Source organism: Cnephaeus nilssonii (assembly GCF_951640355.1).
Source record: "Cnephaeus nilssonii genome assembly, chromosome: 11".
NCBI classification, from domain to species: domain Eukaryota; kingdom Metazoa; phylum Chordata; class Mammalia; order Chiroptera; family Vespertilionidae; genus Cnephaeus; species Cnephaeus nilssonii.
The window spans coordinates 57326978-57344557 of record NC_137082.1 but is presented as its reverse complement, the minus strand read 5'-3'; the positions used below and the strand labels follow the sequence as shown (position 1 = coordinate 57344557).

Sequence of the window (17580 nt, the reverse complement as noted above, 5' to 3'; positions counted from 1 at the left end):
TTCATAAAGCTGAAGCTGTAGATGTATATACATATATATCCCATAGCTGCCTCAGAGCTGGGGAACTATATATTATGTTTACATAGTGAGTGTATACATACTTATTTTAATGAACATGTTATGTAGAACTCTATCCCTCTGGCACACCCTGCTCAATTTATAAAGCGAGTGTCTTGGGAGTTGGAAGGGCTAAAGAGATCATGGCAATAGATGTCGGAGGTTTGAGTCAGTTCCCATTTCTACCATTCCTTGCTGAATAGAGAAGACATTAAATTTCCTGGCCTGCCATCAAACAACAAAAGAGATGGAGGAGAAAAATGAGGGGAAATGTTTTCATAAAGATTTTTTTAAAAAGGAGGATGAATGATGCACAATATTATTATTGCAATGAGAAATGTAATAAACACTCTTTCCATGTATATTGTATTAGAGGATGGTTTATTGGTATACATTTATTTGTATCAATGCAATAGGGCACTATTAGAGCTGGGATATTTCTCTTAATTTTAATAGTTGATGAGGAATATGCAGATTAGCCTTGTCATCATCTCAGTAAGTTGCAACTCATTACATAATAATATATTACTTTACATTATGAATTTAAAGGCACTTAAAACTCTGTCATGAAAGTGTTGTAAAGCCAGTATTGAAGCGCTATCCTGTATTTTATACAAGAAACGATTTATATAACATGTACATAAAATAGGTTAAACAAAAAGTAATTATATATGTATATACAATTTTTTAAAACAAAATGAAAATATTGTACATACTGTTTTGTTACCAGATTTATTTTACGGTACTTAGTGGTATACTGTGAATTAAGCCACGTTATTGCATATTCTTCCATATTATTTTTAAAGGTTGCATAGATTCTGGAATGTGGATATACCATAGTTTATTTAACTGAATTCTATACCTGTGTTATCATCATAATTAGCTAGTTAATATTAATAATAAGAAGAGAGCGGCTCTTTCTCCGCCATCGAGGTGTGTGCGTTCACTTCTCCTTCACCATGTCTTCCCACAAGACTTTCAGGATCAAGAGGTTCCCGGCCAAGAAACAAAAGCTGCATCGGCCCATTCCCCAATGGATTCGGATGAAAACTGGTAATAAAATCAGGTACAACTCGAAGAGGAGACACTGGAGAAGAAGCAAACTGGGCCTATGAGGAATCACACATGGGAGATGACACATATTTATGCGGTATCCAGGTTGCCTACACCTTTAAATGATTGAAAAGATGCTACTGTCTGGACAGGGGCATTTTAATTGGAAAGTTAATAGACTTGTGATTTTGCTCTGTTGATTTTTTTCCCTGCAATAGTAGGTTGGTTCAGTAATAAATGTGTGACACCTTAAAAAAAGAAAAGAAAAAGAGAGCAAAGGGGAAGCCAGACATTTTAAGCATGGTCTGATGGGCAGCTCCACTAGGAAGCTACAGCTTCACACTGCCCAGGGACCCGCCTGTTCATTCCCTGCAGATCACTGGGGGAAGGGATCAAACAAAGGAGGAGATAGGCACATGCCAGTAGAATTTGGGGTGATATAGGGAAGGTGCTTGTCTGTCAATCTAGCCTGGGGAACAATGGATTGGCAGGGGGTAGACCACATTGCAATCCGAAAGTCTTGGAAGATTAAAATCCCCAAAGTTCCCGCTTTCTCTCTCTCTTCTCCCTGACCTACACTCGCCTGTGCATTTGCCTGTTCTATCTCCATAGACATGTGGCCTTAAGCAGACTCCCACATGCAATGGACTGCATCTAGGGACACAAGCTGAACTAGCCAGATGCTTATCTGGACTATACTTTTACTAGTATATGGAGCAGAAATTCTGGACACTGGTTTTTATTTTGGCTCTGCTGAAGACAAGATTGGACTTCCATGGTGAGACAGATGGAAATGGGACCTTGGAGGGGAACCCCCTTAATTTTACATCATTAATAAAGCTTTGCATGAAACCCCATATTCCCATAGGGCCTCAGGAAATTTCCTCGGGGAACCCCAAGAACTCTACCTCCACCAATCACAACTGGGCCTTTTTTTGGTTTGTTTGTTTTTTTTGTTAATCCTCACCCAAGGATATTTTTCCATTGATTTTTAGAGAGAGTGAAAAGGAGGGGAAGAGACACACACAGAGAGAAATATCAATGTGAGAGAGACACATCGATTGGTTGCCTACCGCATGCACCCGGACCAAGGCCAGGGATTGAGCCTGCAACAGAGGTACATGCTCTTGACTGGGACCCTTCAGTCCGTGGGCTGATGATCTATCTACTGAACCAAACCAGCTAGGGCAGCACCTGGATTTTTAAGTCATTTTCATTCTTGAAACTATTAAGGAAAGTGATTTGAGAAACAATTAAGAAATTAACAAAGACAATGGAAACTTTCTTGAAGCAGAGGCAGCTCAGGATCAGGGCAGGGTATCACATCCCCAGAGAAGGGCATTGTTAATACATGGGAATTACTCAAGGAGGGTTTTGGTTGTAATGAGTGCATTTAAAAAAATTCACTGATATTAAGAGAGTAGATTTAAAACTAAAGAAAGGATGTGATTTTCCCAGTGATTAAGCTACTAGATATAGTTTTCATGATGCTAAAGAGGACGTGGTTTGAAAAGTTTCCTAAAAATCATAGGGCAACCTTTTACTGTTGTGGGATACATGTTACCATTGTATAACGGTTCTGACTCATGGGGAAGCCACAGGAAGAGGCAGGTTTTCTACTGACTGTGACTGAAAATTATTCTTGGAACTGAGATTTTAAGACATATTTCAGGCCTTGACAGTGCAACAGAATTGACCTTTTTCAGAATGAATTTTTTTTTTAAAGGAAGGATCATTTTAGGATTGGTTTAGACTTACTGTATTCATTTGATTGTAGTTTATTCAATTTTGTTCTCAAAATGTTAAGCTTTGGATTGGCTGTTCTTCAGGCATATTTTTCTGTCTAGACATAACCTAAATGGCAGACAGCAAGAGGACTTACAAATATCAGTTTTTATATACAAACCCAAAGGCAATCTGGAGCCACCTATCTGTCCTTTCTATCACACGCACAGAGTATGTCAACCTCAGCTCCCCTTAGCTCTGTTCAGCATCAAACGTAAAAAATTTCTGCTGGAAAAAGTAGTTGCCTTCAGTCTTTGTGTCAATATTAACAGCATCTGTAAGGAAATTTAGCACTTGACCTTGTCTAGGTAGTGAGGTGAGGAAATAGTCAAATGTCTGCAGTTTTAAATCCTTGAGAAACTATAGACCCCCAATATTCTCAAAACACAAAAGTGTATCCATGCTGTATAATCTGCGGGGACTTGAATTCTGTATGCCTGGGGCCTTCCAACCTCCTCTGACAGACACTTCTTGTTCCAGAGATTTTAGCTGTTGGCTGGTGACTTGCTTCATGCTGGGAACATTACCTTTTATCGAGAACTTGCCCCTTAGAACCTGCTTCCCAGTGTTGCATGGTTTCCTGCTGCTCTGATTTCCATCGCCACCATCCTAGGCCGTTTGAATACTGACATTCACCAATATGGGATCCAAGGTACCATATTGATTTGTATCTGCTAGGAGGTCCTACAATGTTTACATTATTTCCTCCTGGCCTTTGCCCCACTCATCTTAATAGCTACTCATCTTTCCTTCTGTTTGCTTTGAAGAGCGCACACCCAGTAACAGAGGCTGCTTGAGTTATTCATGCTGCAGTAAAAGCACTGTTAATTGCCCCATATTTAAGTATGAAAATGAGGGGTAACTTTACTGCAAATGATGCAATACTCAATCTAAATGACTAATTTTAGTGTATTATTTTCTATTGCTAATTTCCCTTTCTGTCAATTTTAGAAACACAATGCAAGAATTGTTTTTTCTTCTGTATAATTACTTTTTGGTAGGCATAGTTCTTTACAGCAGCAGTCTGAAATCACTAACAGTATAGAATTTGAAGAACATGAACTATGTTTAATTTTGTCTGCTGATATTTAAGGAAGGTTTAATAAACATTTGTAATCTTTTTAAAAATCTTTATTATAAAAAGTATTACAGATATCCCTCCCCTCCCTGTGACCCCACACTCCTTCTCCCCTAAGCCATTTTTACTATTTTAATAGCTTCTTTCAAGCGTTCAGAAAATCTGAACAGATACTACTGCCTCACTGGTAGAAATATATATGAAAATATTTATATTTATTTCCCTAAAATAATAGCTATGGGACTATATTAAAGGTAATTATACTATCCATTGGGGGTACCTGAATCTTGAAAGTGCCATTTAGGCTAAGTTTCTTGAATTTAAACTTCCTCATATTTTGCTGTACTTATTCTATTTTAATGGTAACATCTTTAAGATGAGGGGCAGAATAGAAAACAGAGAATATGATTCCAGTCTATATCCTATAATAACACATTTACTGTTGTTAAGTAATAAAATAATTAGAATTGAGTGATGAAAAACATTTAGATGTAGAGTTTTACATTTTATATATCAATTATGTATTGTTATATTTGTTCATACATTTATATTTTGTAATTTGAAACTCAAACTGAATTTAAGATAAACATATTAAAATTCTGACCATTTTCAATGAACATCCATGTACTTTGATTGGGTAACTCTCTGTGGTAAGAGCAAAGTTTGACTTAATGGAAAGGGTGCCGATCTCAAACTTGGAATATTTGGGTTTAATCTAGATGGCTCGACCTATTAGCTGTGCAAATTTACATGAGGTAAGCTATTTAATCTTTATATCTCTCAGTTTCTTCATCTGTAAAGCAAACAAACAAGAAAAGTCACCTCACCAGGTTATTATAGGGACAGAATTTGAAAGCAACTAGACTAGTGTTAATACATGCTAGGTACTGTGTGCACATTTCTTTCTTTTTACAGTTTCTAGTAATGTTTAAGCATGGATAGGACAATATAGAGCAGGGGTATAATGGATGGCTTCTGGTGTCATTGAATGTCATATCTAATCTTAGTTTTTCTGACCAATGGTTCATAAATGGACCTTTGTCGTTACATTCACTCAACTCAATTTTATTGGCATTTACTATGTGTTGGATACTCTACTGAGTCCTTGGTAGGTATACAAGGGGGCCTAGAGCATGTGGGGAATGCATTTACCCCTTTTCTGCCTTGCTTTCCCTCCAACTCCCCTGTACAGCTACCTTCTGACTATCTTTTGTGGAGCTTGTCCCTTGTCTCCATCTGTAGTGATGTGTTCACCAATGTCCTGTGCTTTTTCCTTACTTGGGCTCACTCTGTGACCTCTGAAGTAATACTTAGCTCAGAGGCTGCTGTTAGGGTAAATAACACATTAAAGCACTTAGAACAGTTGTTTGGCATTAAGTGCTCAATAGATTTTAGTTATTATTGTTGTCTTTCCATCCCTTAGGGCTGGGCTTGTTCTACTGGGTCAGCTGCCTTCTGTTCAGGTCCTTTCCAGGTAAGAAGATCCCTTGCTGTCTATGAGGAATATAAGAAAATCAGAGCAACAATACGTGTCTCGGTATTTAGGTTAAAAACAACATTGGAAGTGACCTTTGTTAAATAAGAAACTACAGAGTTATCTATAGGACAGGCATATTCTATATAATAAAGTATTTATAAATAAAACATTAGTTGCAATTTGTCATAGAATGTATTTATTTTGTCACACTTTGGTATTTTTGTTTTGCAGTCAATCTGTATATACACATATAAGATATCAAAACCTGAGAAAAATGCCAGAGAAAAAGTATCCTGGCACAGTCACATCTTCTTCATTCCCCAAACAACTCAGTTTATTTCTAACAAGAACATCAGAAAGTACCACGGAAGAGTGACCTTTACAGAAAAGACCTGACAACCAGATAAACTACACACCATTTACAGAGGGATTCAGTGGAATTTACTCCATCTATTTTCCTGGCCCCTAGAGGAAATTATTCATTCTAGAAGGGCACAGCTGATTGAGGAAGGAAGACTCAGATAGAAAAGAGAAAATGCTTTGAACTATGTTTATGGGAAAGAGTCTAGACCTGTAGATTTTACCCTATAAAGTCAGGCAGTTGGACTAGATAATTTTATTTTTTTATTTTACATATTTCATTATTGTAAAATGTAAAGATGCTTAACTTTATCTTCCATTACAGTTGACATTCAATGTTATTTTATGTTAGTTCAGGTGTACAGTATAGTGGTTAATTATATAATATACAAAGTGATATCCCCAATAATTCTAGTACCTACCTGGCACCATACATAGTTATTACAAGATTATTGACTATAATCCCTATGCTGTACTTTACGTTCCCATGACCATTTTGCAATTTGTACTTCTTAATCTCTTTACCTTTTTCAGCCAGAAATAAACCCATGTCTATATGGTCAATTAATAGAGCGTTTTAGTGTGAATGAATGAATGCATGCATTCATGAATGAGAAATTGATGCATGAATAGCATCTCTTTCTCAACTCATCTTTGCCTAGGAAATGGCTAGCCAACCTTCAGGTTCTGGAATTGGATTGTAGTCCTGAACCTAACTCACTCTCAGTGTGGCCAGGGTGTTCAAGTGACCATATTTTTGCCCAAATCTCACCTGTTAATAGCTACCAGAAGTCTGGAACCTGGCTCTGAATATCAGTTTCCAGACTAGGAAACCTACCTGTCCTTGTCATGCTGGCCTCTTCATAAGGAGTTAGGAGAGGGGACTATTATCAAGTTTCCAGGTTCTATGAACTTTTATTAAGTTACCAGATTTCAGATGTAATGATCCATCTGATGTTAAGAAACTCAGTCATTCTTAACTATTGGTGTTGTTTCCATATCCATTTTTGCCCTGTGAATATGAGCTTCTGTTAGGTTTCTTTCTTCTTTCTTTCTTTCTTTCTTTCTTTCTTTCTTTCTTTCTTTCTTTCTTTCTTTCTTTCTTTCTTTCTTTCTTTCCTTCTTTCTTTCTTTCTTTCCTTCTTTCTTTCTTTCTTTCTTTCCTTTCTTTCCTTCCTTCCTTCCTTCCTTCCTTCCTTCCTTCCTTCCTTCCTTCCTTCCTTCCTCCCTCCCTCCCTCCCTCCCTCCCTCCCTCCCTCCCTCCCTCCCTCCCTCCCTCCCTTCTTTCTTTCTTTCTTTTTTTTTTTTTGTACTTCATATTCCTCTGCTGCCCTCCCTCCCCACCCCCACATTCTTTGAATGTCAATATTGGACTTAGACTCTTTTTCAGTCCCTCCCATTCATTCCCTCTCATAACAGCCAACTTCTGTAGTTGCTTCGGTTCAGTTAGTTTGTCTTTCCTAACAGCACCGCCCACCACAAACACTTTGGAGTTAAAATAATTATGATAGCTTTAAATTAGGTTTCAAGCTCCTGGAAAAGTAGAAATCGTGTTTTATACTTTTGGTAAACTCAAGGACTTAATGTTGTTACATGTAAAAAGAAATGGATGAAGAATTTTGCTACCAGCTACCCAGTAACAATAAACTCCTGAATAGCCTCCAAATAACATAGGGCTAAAAAACCTTTAAAGGCAAGGCATGAAAAACACAGCCAAGAAGTGGCAAAGTTAAGATGACATAAGCAATTAATTAGTCACTGACTAACAGAAGGATGCACTCTCATTAATTTGCAAAGGTTACTCATGGCATGTTTCCTTAGTAGCAAAGCCAAGGAACAGGCAGGAAGAGATAGAGCAGGTTGAGCCGTGGTCGTGAAGGCAGCCACAATTAAAAATCACACACTTGGTCATATATTATTTAATTTAATCTTTGGGCACAGGATTTATTTATTTATTTTTTTGCTAAAAGACAAAGATACTGAGGATTAGTGAGGTCTGGTAATTTGCCTAAGATCACTTTCACATGATGGTGGTGGAGTTGCAATTCTAGTCTTGATCTGTTTGGCTCTTTTGGGGCGGAATTTCCTTTCCATTGTTAATTGATTCAAATAGGAGGATGTTTATTGGTGTTATGTTCCTGGCCTCTGTTTACCGTTTATTCATTTAGAAGTTACTGGTTAATTCGGGAGCTAGACTTTAATTTTTCTGTTTCTTTTGGAAACTAGCTGCTTAGAAGGAAGCAGAATTTTGGTCTGCCCCTCTTTGCTATACCTTTTATAGGGCCAGCACCTAGAACAGAGCCTACGTTTGAAGGTAAGTCTGTCATATTCTGGGGTTTAGTTTCAAGAATCTCATGGTTGTCAGAATCTAAGTCACACTCAACATCAGTGATATCAATATTAAAAATGATATTTATTATTCATTTGTCTATACTTTTCTGATCAGTTTGGTTTAGAAGTAAGTTGGGGAAAAGAGAAATTTATGTTTAGACTCCCAACTTTGTTCCTTTCCCTATAAACCAAGTTAAAAAATTAAGCATAAAATGGACAGAAGATAAAAAGAAGACAATAAATAGCAGGCATAAAGTTGGAAAGAGAAAGAAAAAATAAAACAGCTTAGCTGTTGGGGAAGATTCAGAGTGTTATCAGCGGGGAGCTCTCCTCATCCCACCGGTGACTGGTGGGAGTGGGTTTCTTGCCATGTCACAAGCAAAGGATTTTCTGAGACTCGCAGGGGAGAAGGAGTGGCATTTATTTGTGTGGAGCTAAATTCCTGAGTTTCCAAGGTTCCATTTCCCTCCGTCCCACTGTGGAAGTGTAGCTGTGGCTTCAACAGAGCTAGGATTAAAGCTGTTGCCCAGAGTTTCCGTTCCACGCTGGGATACTGTCCAATCCAGCATCCGGCTAGCTTAGTTTGTGTTCTCAGCTGTAGTCCATCAGTCCATTGTGTGTGTGGTCCACAGGGCCACCTGGCTTTGGAGAGAACGCAGACCAAGGCAAGGAAGAAGGAGCAAAACCAAAGGAACCAGAGTGCCAAGAGCGAGCTCCTTTTTCTGGGAGTTTATGTATCCTTACATTTTCACAGGCTTGCAGTGGCCCCGCCCCCTCTAGCCAATGATCTCTGTTCCCAGGTTTGAATGACAGGAACCTTTCCATGTCATTCTGACTTTATTGTGCATGTGCCCATCTTCCCCTTTGTCCAGACTCTTCCTCCAATAGATGGACCAGTGATTCCCTGGGGATTGTAAAGTTGCAGCTTCCATGCTTATACTGTTTTGCTTCCTCGTTGCTCCTTCTATTATTAATAACTACCTAATTACAATGGCATCAAGAGGAAGAAAAATCAACTCCATATGTCATAATCCCAGCATAACACAATAATTAATGTTCATGATGACAATCCTTGATCCATCAAGAACAATTAAATTATGTTCAGCAGACTTTTTTTTTTCCTTTACATAAGCTGGGGAAGAATGTTTAATAAATTGTAAAAAGATTTATTCTTTGATAAAAGGAAATATCATTTTACTTATATTTGTTAGGCTTTCTAAGGAATGCCATTGTGAAAATACTTAAATATAGAAAAACAAAAGGGACTGTTGAGAATAATTTCTTAAGAATACATTACCTTTACAATTAAAGACTTTCCCACAGCATCTGCATTTTCCTACTCTACTTCAATTTGCCTATTCAGGAATAATTATTAAAGGTTTATATTAATTGGTAAATCGGCTTTATGTGATGGGTCAGTTGTACTTTGTTTTTAAGTAAAAGATGTAAAGTAAATATTTGGATTTATATTAAGCTGAATGTTAGGGTTCAAGCTCATCAGACTTAAATTACAATTTAACTCATAGTAATGGATAAACAGTGTTATATTCATTTTAGAGTATGTATATTTTAATTGACATTACAAGTAAGGAAGGGGCAGTTTGGTAGTTTGAATGTCTTCAGGAGAAGGTGTGAAGGTGTGAAATTCCCCCCACCAGTGGTGTTATGTTGATGTTTACTTGGCTTTGTCAGAGTCCTGGGGTTGAGCAGATTGAGAGAGGCTGACCTCTTTTGCTAGTCAGTCCACAAAACAGCCAATTAATCAAATCACAGTGGAATAGGGAAAGATGAGGAATAATATTCATAACCCCATCCAGGATACCCTCTCTATTGCATCAGGATACTTGTGAGACCAAATTAATAATTTGAAGGTTGTTTGGAATTAAAGCATGGGTAATTTTGAAGATTTCAACCAGTTGATGGTAGGGACTATTGAATCATCCCTGAGCCACAATCCTATATAATAAAAGCCTAATATGCTAAGTGTCTGGTCGTCTGGTCAGCCATTCAACCAATCAAAGTGTAATATGCTAAATGATATGCTAAGGCCACTCAACCGCTTGCTATGACGTGCACTGACCACCAGGGGCAGACGCTCCAACTGGTAGGTTAGCTTGCTGCTGGGGTCCAGCCGATTGGGACTGAGCAACGGGCAGGACATGCCCTGGAGCCCTCCTGTAATCCCTCCCTGGCTGGCTAACCTCCCACGTCCCTCCGTGGCCCTGATCATGCACAGTGGGGTCCCTTGGCCTGGCCTGTGCCCTCTCACAATCCGGGACCCCTCGGGGGATGTTGGAGAGCCAGTTTCGGCCTGATCCTGCAGGACAGGCTGAGGGACCCCACTGGTGCACGAATTTGTGCACCGGGCCTCTAGTAGAGTTATAATAATACTAGAGGCCCGGTGCACAAAATTTGTGCATGGGGATGTGTGTCCCTCAGCCCAGCCTCCATCCTCTTCAATCTGGGACCCCTCAAGGATGTCGGACATCCCTCTCACAATCCAGGACTGCTGGCTCCCAGCCGCTCACCTGCCTGCCTGCCTGACTGCCCCTAACTACTTCTGCCTGCCAGCCTGATCACCCCCTTACCACTCCTCTGCCAGCCTGATCAATGCCTAACTGCCCTCCCCTGCCAGCCTGGTCCCCCCCAACTGCCCTCCCCTGCAGGCCTGGGTCCCCTGCAACTGCCTTCCCCTGCAGGCCTGGTCCCTCCCAACTTCCCTGCCCTGCTGGCCTGATTGCCCACAACTGCCCTCCCCTGCTGGCCACTTTGTGGTGGCCATCTTGTGTCCACATGGGGGCGGCCATCTTGTGTGTTGGAGTGATGGTCAACTTGCATATTACTCTTTTATTAGATAGGATATGATTACATTTATTAATCACTTTGTTAGGCATGTTATAAATGCTTTACTTATATTAATTCATGAGTGCACCCAGTAACCCATGAGGTAACCTTCTAGGAGGTGTTCTCCTCCATTAAGTAGTTGAGAGGAACCAGAATTTAAGTAACTCTCCAAAGTTTACAGGGCTGGCCAATTTCAGAGGTTACATTCAAACCCAGGCAATTGAAGTCCGAAGCTGACATTCTTTATACTATTTTATCTCTCTGGGATAGTTTGCTTTCCCAGGATTCAGTGTTTCTTCTCTCAGGGTAGTGCTGGATAAACAAGTTCTCATTTCTTCCACTTTCTGTGTTCCAAGTTCTCCTCTGTGATTTTGCTCTCTGAGTCTTTCTCCAGATAAACTGCAATCATACGGGTTGTTACTGTTCACTAATTTACAATCACATTCTAGTTCTTTTACTCTGAGATTTCATCCAGTCCATTTGGATTGAGTGTTAGGTGTTTGCTAATTCACTGGTCATCCATTTATACAATCTTTTGATTACTCTCAGAAGGGGGGAGTCATGAAGCTCATTCCCATCTAATTGTGTGTATATTTTACTAACTTTATTGCAACTTAATTTCTGTTACTTTTAAGTTTTTGGGAATCTGGTAGGACATGCTTCTCATTATTGCTTTCATATACAAACAACAATTAAAAGATAAAATACTGATGGAAATGAATATCAGAATGGATTATAAAACAACTTGACCAGCAGATACATCCTTAAGAATTCCAAAATTATTCATTATTAGATGAATCCTAACTTTTTCCAATTTTCTTCCTAACTTAATTGAATTATAAGAACTAGGACTGGCAAAAAATCTTACTTGTCACAGTTTATTTTGTTAAATATTCACTTAGAGATTGTCTAATAATAATAGCATGTTGAGGGGGATTATATTTGTGGTTTCTGGTATTGATGGCAAAACGGCACCTGAATGTTACCAGTGATTGGAACTGGGTTCAGCAACCTCCGTACTTGAGTTCTGGCTAAGAATTCAGAGCCAAGACTCACACTGTAAGAAAAGTTTATCTAGAACGTCACAGAGGTAGAAGAAGTGAGCTATAGAAGAAACAGGCTCAGGAAACAAGTTAGATGGGCAAAAGAAGGGCTTTTGGAGCTTAGGAGACAGAGAGAGGCAAGGAAAATGCACCTGGGGGAAGGGGCTGGGGAGAGGTGGGTGCTCCATAGAGAGAGCGGCACTGGGTCCTCATCCTGAGGGCTTTTATCTGAGGTCTCAGGGGAGGCTCTCAATAGAATATTCATCAGCTTTCCTGGTGTGTCTCCTCAGGGTCCTGGTCTCCACTGATTAGTTGGCACCAGGGGGTCATTAGGCAATACAGCTGGTCCTGATTTGGAAATGCTCAGTTTGGTTTAGTTGCTTTTCTGGGCCTGAAGCTGAAACACAACTGAGGCCTAAGTATCATCTCTAGTTTGACCAAAAGTCTGTCTTTGTGCTCAACACACCTGAGGCTTTGTTCCTAAGATGATGATGATGATGATGATGATGATGATGATGATGATTATTATTTTGTTAATCCTCACCCAAGGATATTTTTTCCACTGATTTTTATAGAGAGTGGAAGGGAGGAGTAGAGACAGAGAGAAATATCAATGTAAGAGAGACACATTGATTGGTTGCCTCCCACACCGCCCAGACCAGGGCTGAGGATTGAGTTTGCAACCAGGTTATGTGCCCTTGACCTTAATTGAACCTGAGACCTTTTAGTCTGAGTCCTGACGCTCTAACCACTGAGCAATCAGTAGGGCTGTTCCTAAGATTATTTGATGTGGGTCAGAACTTTCATTGTCCTGGGGGCCCAATGCTTAAGGAGTGGTCATGGAAGGACTTGTATGGAAGTCATATGAGGTTATTCTCTGGCCTGTTGTTTCTCCTTTCCGGGGGTCTAAAACCACATGACTTAGTGATATACCAGGCAAGGAAAGGTCAGGGGAGGGTCTGAACATTCCAATGCATGACCAGTGATATGAAAGGTCAGGGGGTTAAACCACAAGATTACTGATACGCTGGGGGAGGAAAGGTCACCGTGAAGGTGAGGTTCTTGTTTTCCCGGTTTTGTCTGTTGCTAAACATTCCGGGCTTTCCGCCTAGGTGACCTTCTGTACCTGGTCCATTGTCCTTGCTCTGCTCATGTCTGTCTAACTGCCTACCACAGTCTGATCAATTTGCCATCACTAATCACATGAATCATGGCTTTGAATTGAGCTTAAAGTTCCCCCCAAAAATGTTTTATGGTCCAACTTGAATTCTAATGTTAGTATATATATATCACATCCCTGAACTGTTCCTTGAGATCCTTGGAAGAAAAGTCTTTAAATAAAACCCTCTGCAAAGAATTTGAGATGGCTACTTATAAATTACTGTATGCTGGCAACTGTATCTGACTGTACCAAACGACATGAGTGGATTATGAATCAGCTTGTGGAGGCTACTCAATTTTCTGGACTGTCAATCACCTTAAAGACAGGTGCAGTCATTTAACAAATAACCTCACTCTTCCAAAATCCCACGTGGATGCTCAGACCTTCTGAAAGCTTTGACTGGGTTTTCCTGCCTTACCAGAAAACTGTCAAATGATCGGCAAACTCAGGGCATCACTTGGCAGAGTGGCAGGGCTGGCTGCTGCACACACCAGCCAGAGGGAGAGAAAGGGATGGGATTTCTAAACTGCTAGACCAGTGGTTCCCAACGTAGGGCACACGCCCCACGGGGGGGGGGGGGGGGGGGACGGGCAATTTGGTTTTTAAGGGGGGCAATTCAAGAATGAGTTATTAACAGTGAATTTTTTGTATTTCTTATGGTTTTAGGGGCCTCATATACAGTATATAAATATACAATGTGACATATTTATGCATTTCAGTTCTCTATTATATCTTTTGAAACTTTGCTATTTTTTTCATATCACTTCATATTATTATTTTTTTAAAACAATTTCTTAGTGATTCCTTCCTCAGTACTTCAACTGTCCTTTCGTTCTTTTATTTTTCTCTTTCATGGATGCCATGATCTTTGGAAGCTTGTTTAGACCAAGTTCATGGCCATTTAGGCTTCCTCCATGTGAATAGGAGTTCACTTTTTGAATAATAAGAATTATATATCACAGGGGGGCATCGGGATTTTAGAGATGCTTAGGTGGGGCATGGCCAAAAAAAAAAAATCTGTGTTATGCAGATGTCAGGCTTGGATTCCACACTGGAATCCAAGTCTAGAGACAGAGAGAAACATTGATGTAAGAGAGACACATTGATTGGTTGGAGATATATCAGTTCATAAGTTGTCAATGTTGCATATTGTTGCTCAGGTCACAAGAGAGTCACAGATGATAATTCCAGACTCTTAATAGAGAAAAGCAATCCTTTGGGAGAAGGGGAGGTGAGTTAGAGAGGGGCATCACTGTGTCTGCCACATGAGCTACTGAAAAAGTCAGCCATATCACTTATATGGTCCAGTATATCCCCTTTAGGCTTGAGATACTAAAGTGCAACTGTAAAAGTTCTGGCTTAGGGCGAGAAGCTGGGTTTCTGTTCTAGGGTAGCAGATGAGAGCATGCCTGTGGGTCTGAAATGCAGGAACTCAGAGTCCACTGATCAGCACTGGGTAATGAATCCAGATCAACATTTTTGAGCACTGGTGGATTAATTCCCTATTGGCATTTTTCAGGTTTTCAGGCATGCAGTTGACATCACTACTTTACATAATGTACTTGTCTACCATTTACCATAATGAGGCTGCTGCCCATTTTTATTATTTGTGAGGGCAGCTCTATTTCCAAATTGTCTTTTATTCTGTCTAGCCCTTAATTTCTTGGCTTTCCAATGATACCAATTCTTTGATGGAAGTATTGCATTATAATATCAACTAAAAAAAGCAGAACTGAAAGAAAATAGTATATGACTTGAGTCAAGTGACTTATTTTCTGTGGTTCTCAGTTTCCTTTCCTAGAAAATGAGAGGGTGGGCCTAGATAATGGCTAAGGTCCTTTCAGCTCTCAGATTCTAATATTTTTGGAAACAATTTGATTTGATGATTTCAATATCAAGGCCACTTCAGAAGAATATAACACAGGTTAATAAATGAGAGACTTATTAAGACTAGTGTGGAAGAAAAAGAAGAATCAATTAAAAGTAGAATCCAGGGCCAAAGAATAGTATGGAATACTTGAGGCCCAGTGCATGGATTCTTGCACCAGTGGGGTCCCTTGCACTCAGCCTGGCCTGTGCCCTCTTGCACTCAGCCTGGCCTGTGCCCTCTTGCCATTTGGGACCCCTCGGTGGATGTCGGACTGCCAGTTTCAGCCCGATCTCCGTGGGTCTGGCCTGAAGGATGTAGTAGTGCATGAAGTAACAGGTGGCAGGGCAGAAGCCCGAGCCTGGGCCAGGCACTGTGCACTCCCGCTCATCCAGTCCTGCTGCACCTGCCACCACCACAGCTGCTTGGTAGCGCTGCCGCGGAGGCGGGAGAGGCTTGCACCGCGCAGCTGCACTCGCCAGCTGTGAGCTTGGCTTGGCGCCCATTGGTCAACTGAGTGGCGCTCTTGCTATGGGAGCACACTGACCACCAGGGGGCAGCTCCTGAGTTGAGCATCTGCCCCTTGGTGGTCAGTGTGCATCATAGCGACCAGTCGAACGGTCGACTGGTTGCTTAGTCTTTTATATATATAAATACTTGCAAAAGAAAGCACATTGTGGACATTGTGGGAAAGGTGAGGAATGAAATGCTAATTTATTTTGGAGAGAATCAGGTATTGTGATAGAGGAGGTAAGAATGATTAATTCATTAATTTTATCAGACTAGAGGCCTGGTGCACGAAATTTGTGCACTGGGGGCAGTGTCCCTCAGCCCGGCCTGCGCTCTTTCACAGTTCAGGAACCCTCGGGGGATGTCTGCCTGCTGGCTTAGGATGTCTGCCTGCCAGGGGGATTGGGTCTAAGCTGGCAGGTGGACATCCCTCTAGCAATCCAGAATTCCTCACTCCTTACCACCTGCCTGCTCACTCCTTACTGCTTGCTCACTGCTCCTTAGCACTGCCGCGGTGTGAGAGAGACTCCTGCCACTGCTGCTGCGCTCGCCAGATGTGAGCCCGGCTTCTGGCTGAGCGGTGCTCCCGCTGTGGGAGCTTACTGACCACCAGGGGGCAGCTCCTGCATTGAGTGTCTGCCCCCTGGTGGTCAGTGCGCTTCATAGCGACCCGTTGTTCTGGTTGTTTCACCGTAATGGTCGCTTAGGCTTTTATTATATAGACGTGTGTGACAAATCCTTTATATACCAGGTCAGTGGGCCTTAGGGATACAAATATATAAAAGACATCATCCCTAAGAAGAGGAGCCAATTATCCCATTGTGGAGATGGATTAACAAATAATTACCATGGTTTAGAGTGTGTCATTAGAATAGAGAGGTCACAAATGCTGGGTTGTTACAAGATCAAAATGATCTTGTATTAAAACATGGTAGATTTGTAGAAGAGTTTTTATCAAAGACAACATGCTACTCTAATTCTGTAACTAGACTTACTCTATATTTTCTTTGACAAGTTACTCATACCCCAAATTTATAAAACATGCTGAAATAGAATTTCTATGATTAAATTTGTTTACTAATGTAACAAAATATATACAATCTCAAAATTTTAATTTAAGACAGAACATTATTTTTCTGAGGAAGATGGGAAAAGTGAGAATAAGCCCTTAAAAATTAAGCTTAGTAATTGCTGGAACAATCTTCATCAACCCTAGCCAATGGCTTGCTATACTCTAAATATAACTTGTCATCTTGTGACAAGATCCAATTTTGAGAATAATTGAAAACTCCATTTCAATTTTCAATTGCTTAGTTTACTTGAAAATCAAAAATGTACAGAAGGCTTTTTCATATTTATTTTGTGTCAGGTGATAAGAAATTATATCCTCTGTGTCCCTAGAAGATGGTAAGATTGATGAGTTGTTTATGCAGGCAATCAGAATTCAGTTCAGACACTATTAAATAATGCATTGTCTCCACTTTAGCTTGGCATGATTTCACCCGTAAGTCATTTCTAAATGGCACCCACAAAGATTTTCAATTCATTGATCTTATGCCTCAAAGAGTGTGATTCTATATGGTAACTGCATGATAGTTAATATAATTAATTAACTGGTAATTGCTCTTACTGACTTACAGAAATTCTTAAAATAATTTGTATTTTAGAGGTTAAAATACAATATTTAATTTTCAACATATGGAATGACCTATGTTTAAAGCCTGATGTATAGGGCAAAAGCATAATAAGGAGAAAAATTAAAAGAGCATTAAGAGGCCATAACAATGTTATAACTTAGTTTCAAAAACATTTTCTTACCAACCAAGGCTTAGCCCAGCAAATATAAACCGCCTTCTAGAGTAATCAAAACTGTATGGTCCTGGCATAAAATGGACACACAGATCAATGGAACAGAATAGAAAGCTCAGAAATAAATACACATTTTTATGGTCAATTAATTTATGACAAAGGAGGCAAGCATATACATTGGGGAAAAGGCAGTCTCTTAGATAC

General features: G+C 40.0%; 1 protein-coding gene across 1 annotated transcript; it reads left to right on the top strand.

Annotated features, from left to right (window-relative positions):
• Nucleotides 1-1016: 1016 nt before the first annotated feature.
• On the top strand, nucleotides 1017-1172 carry LOC307107176 (large ribosomal subunit protein eL39-like; the record flags this gene model as incomplete). Its single annotated transcript, XM_079784215.1, has 1 exon — nucleotides 1017-1172. The coding sequence occupies one exon, from the start codon at nucleotides 1017-1019 to the stop codon at nucleotides 1170-1172; it is 156 nt and encodes a 51-aa protein (XP_079640341.1).
• Between the last annotated feature and the right edge of the window lie 16408 nt (nucleotides 1173-17580).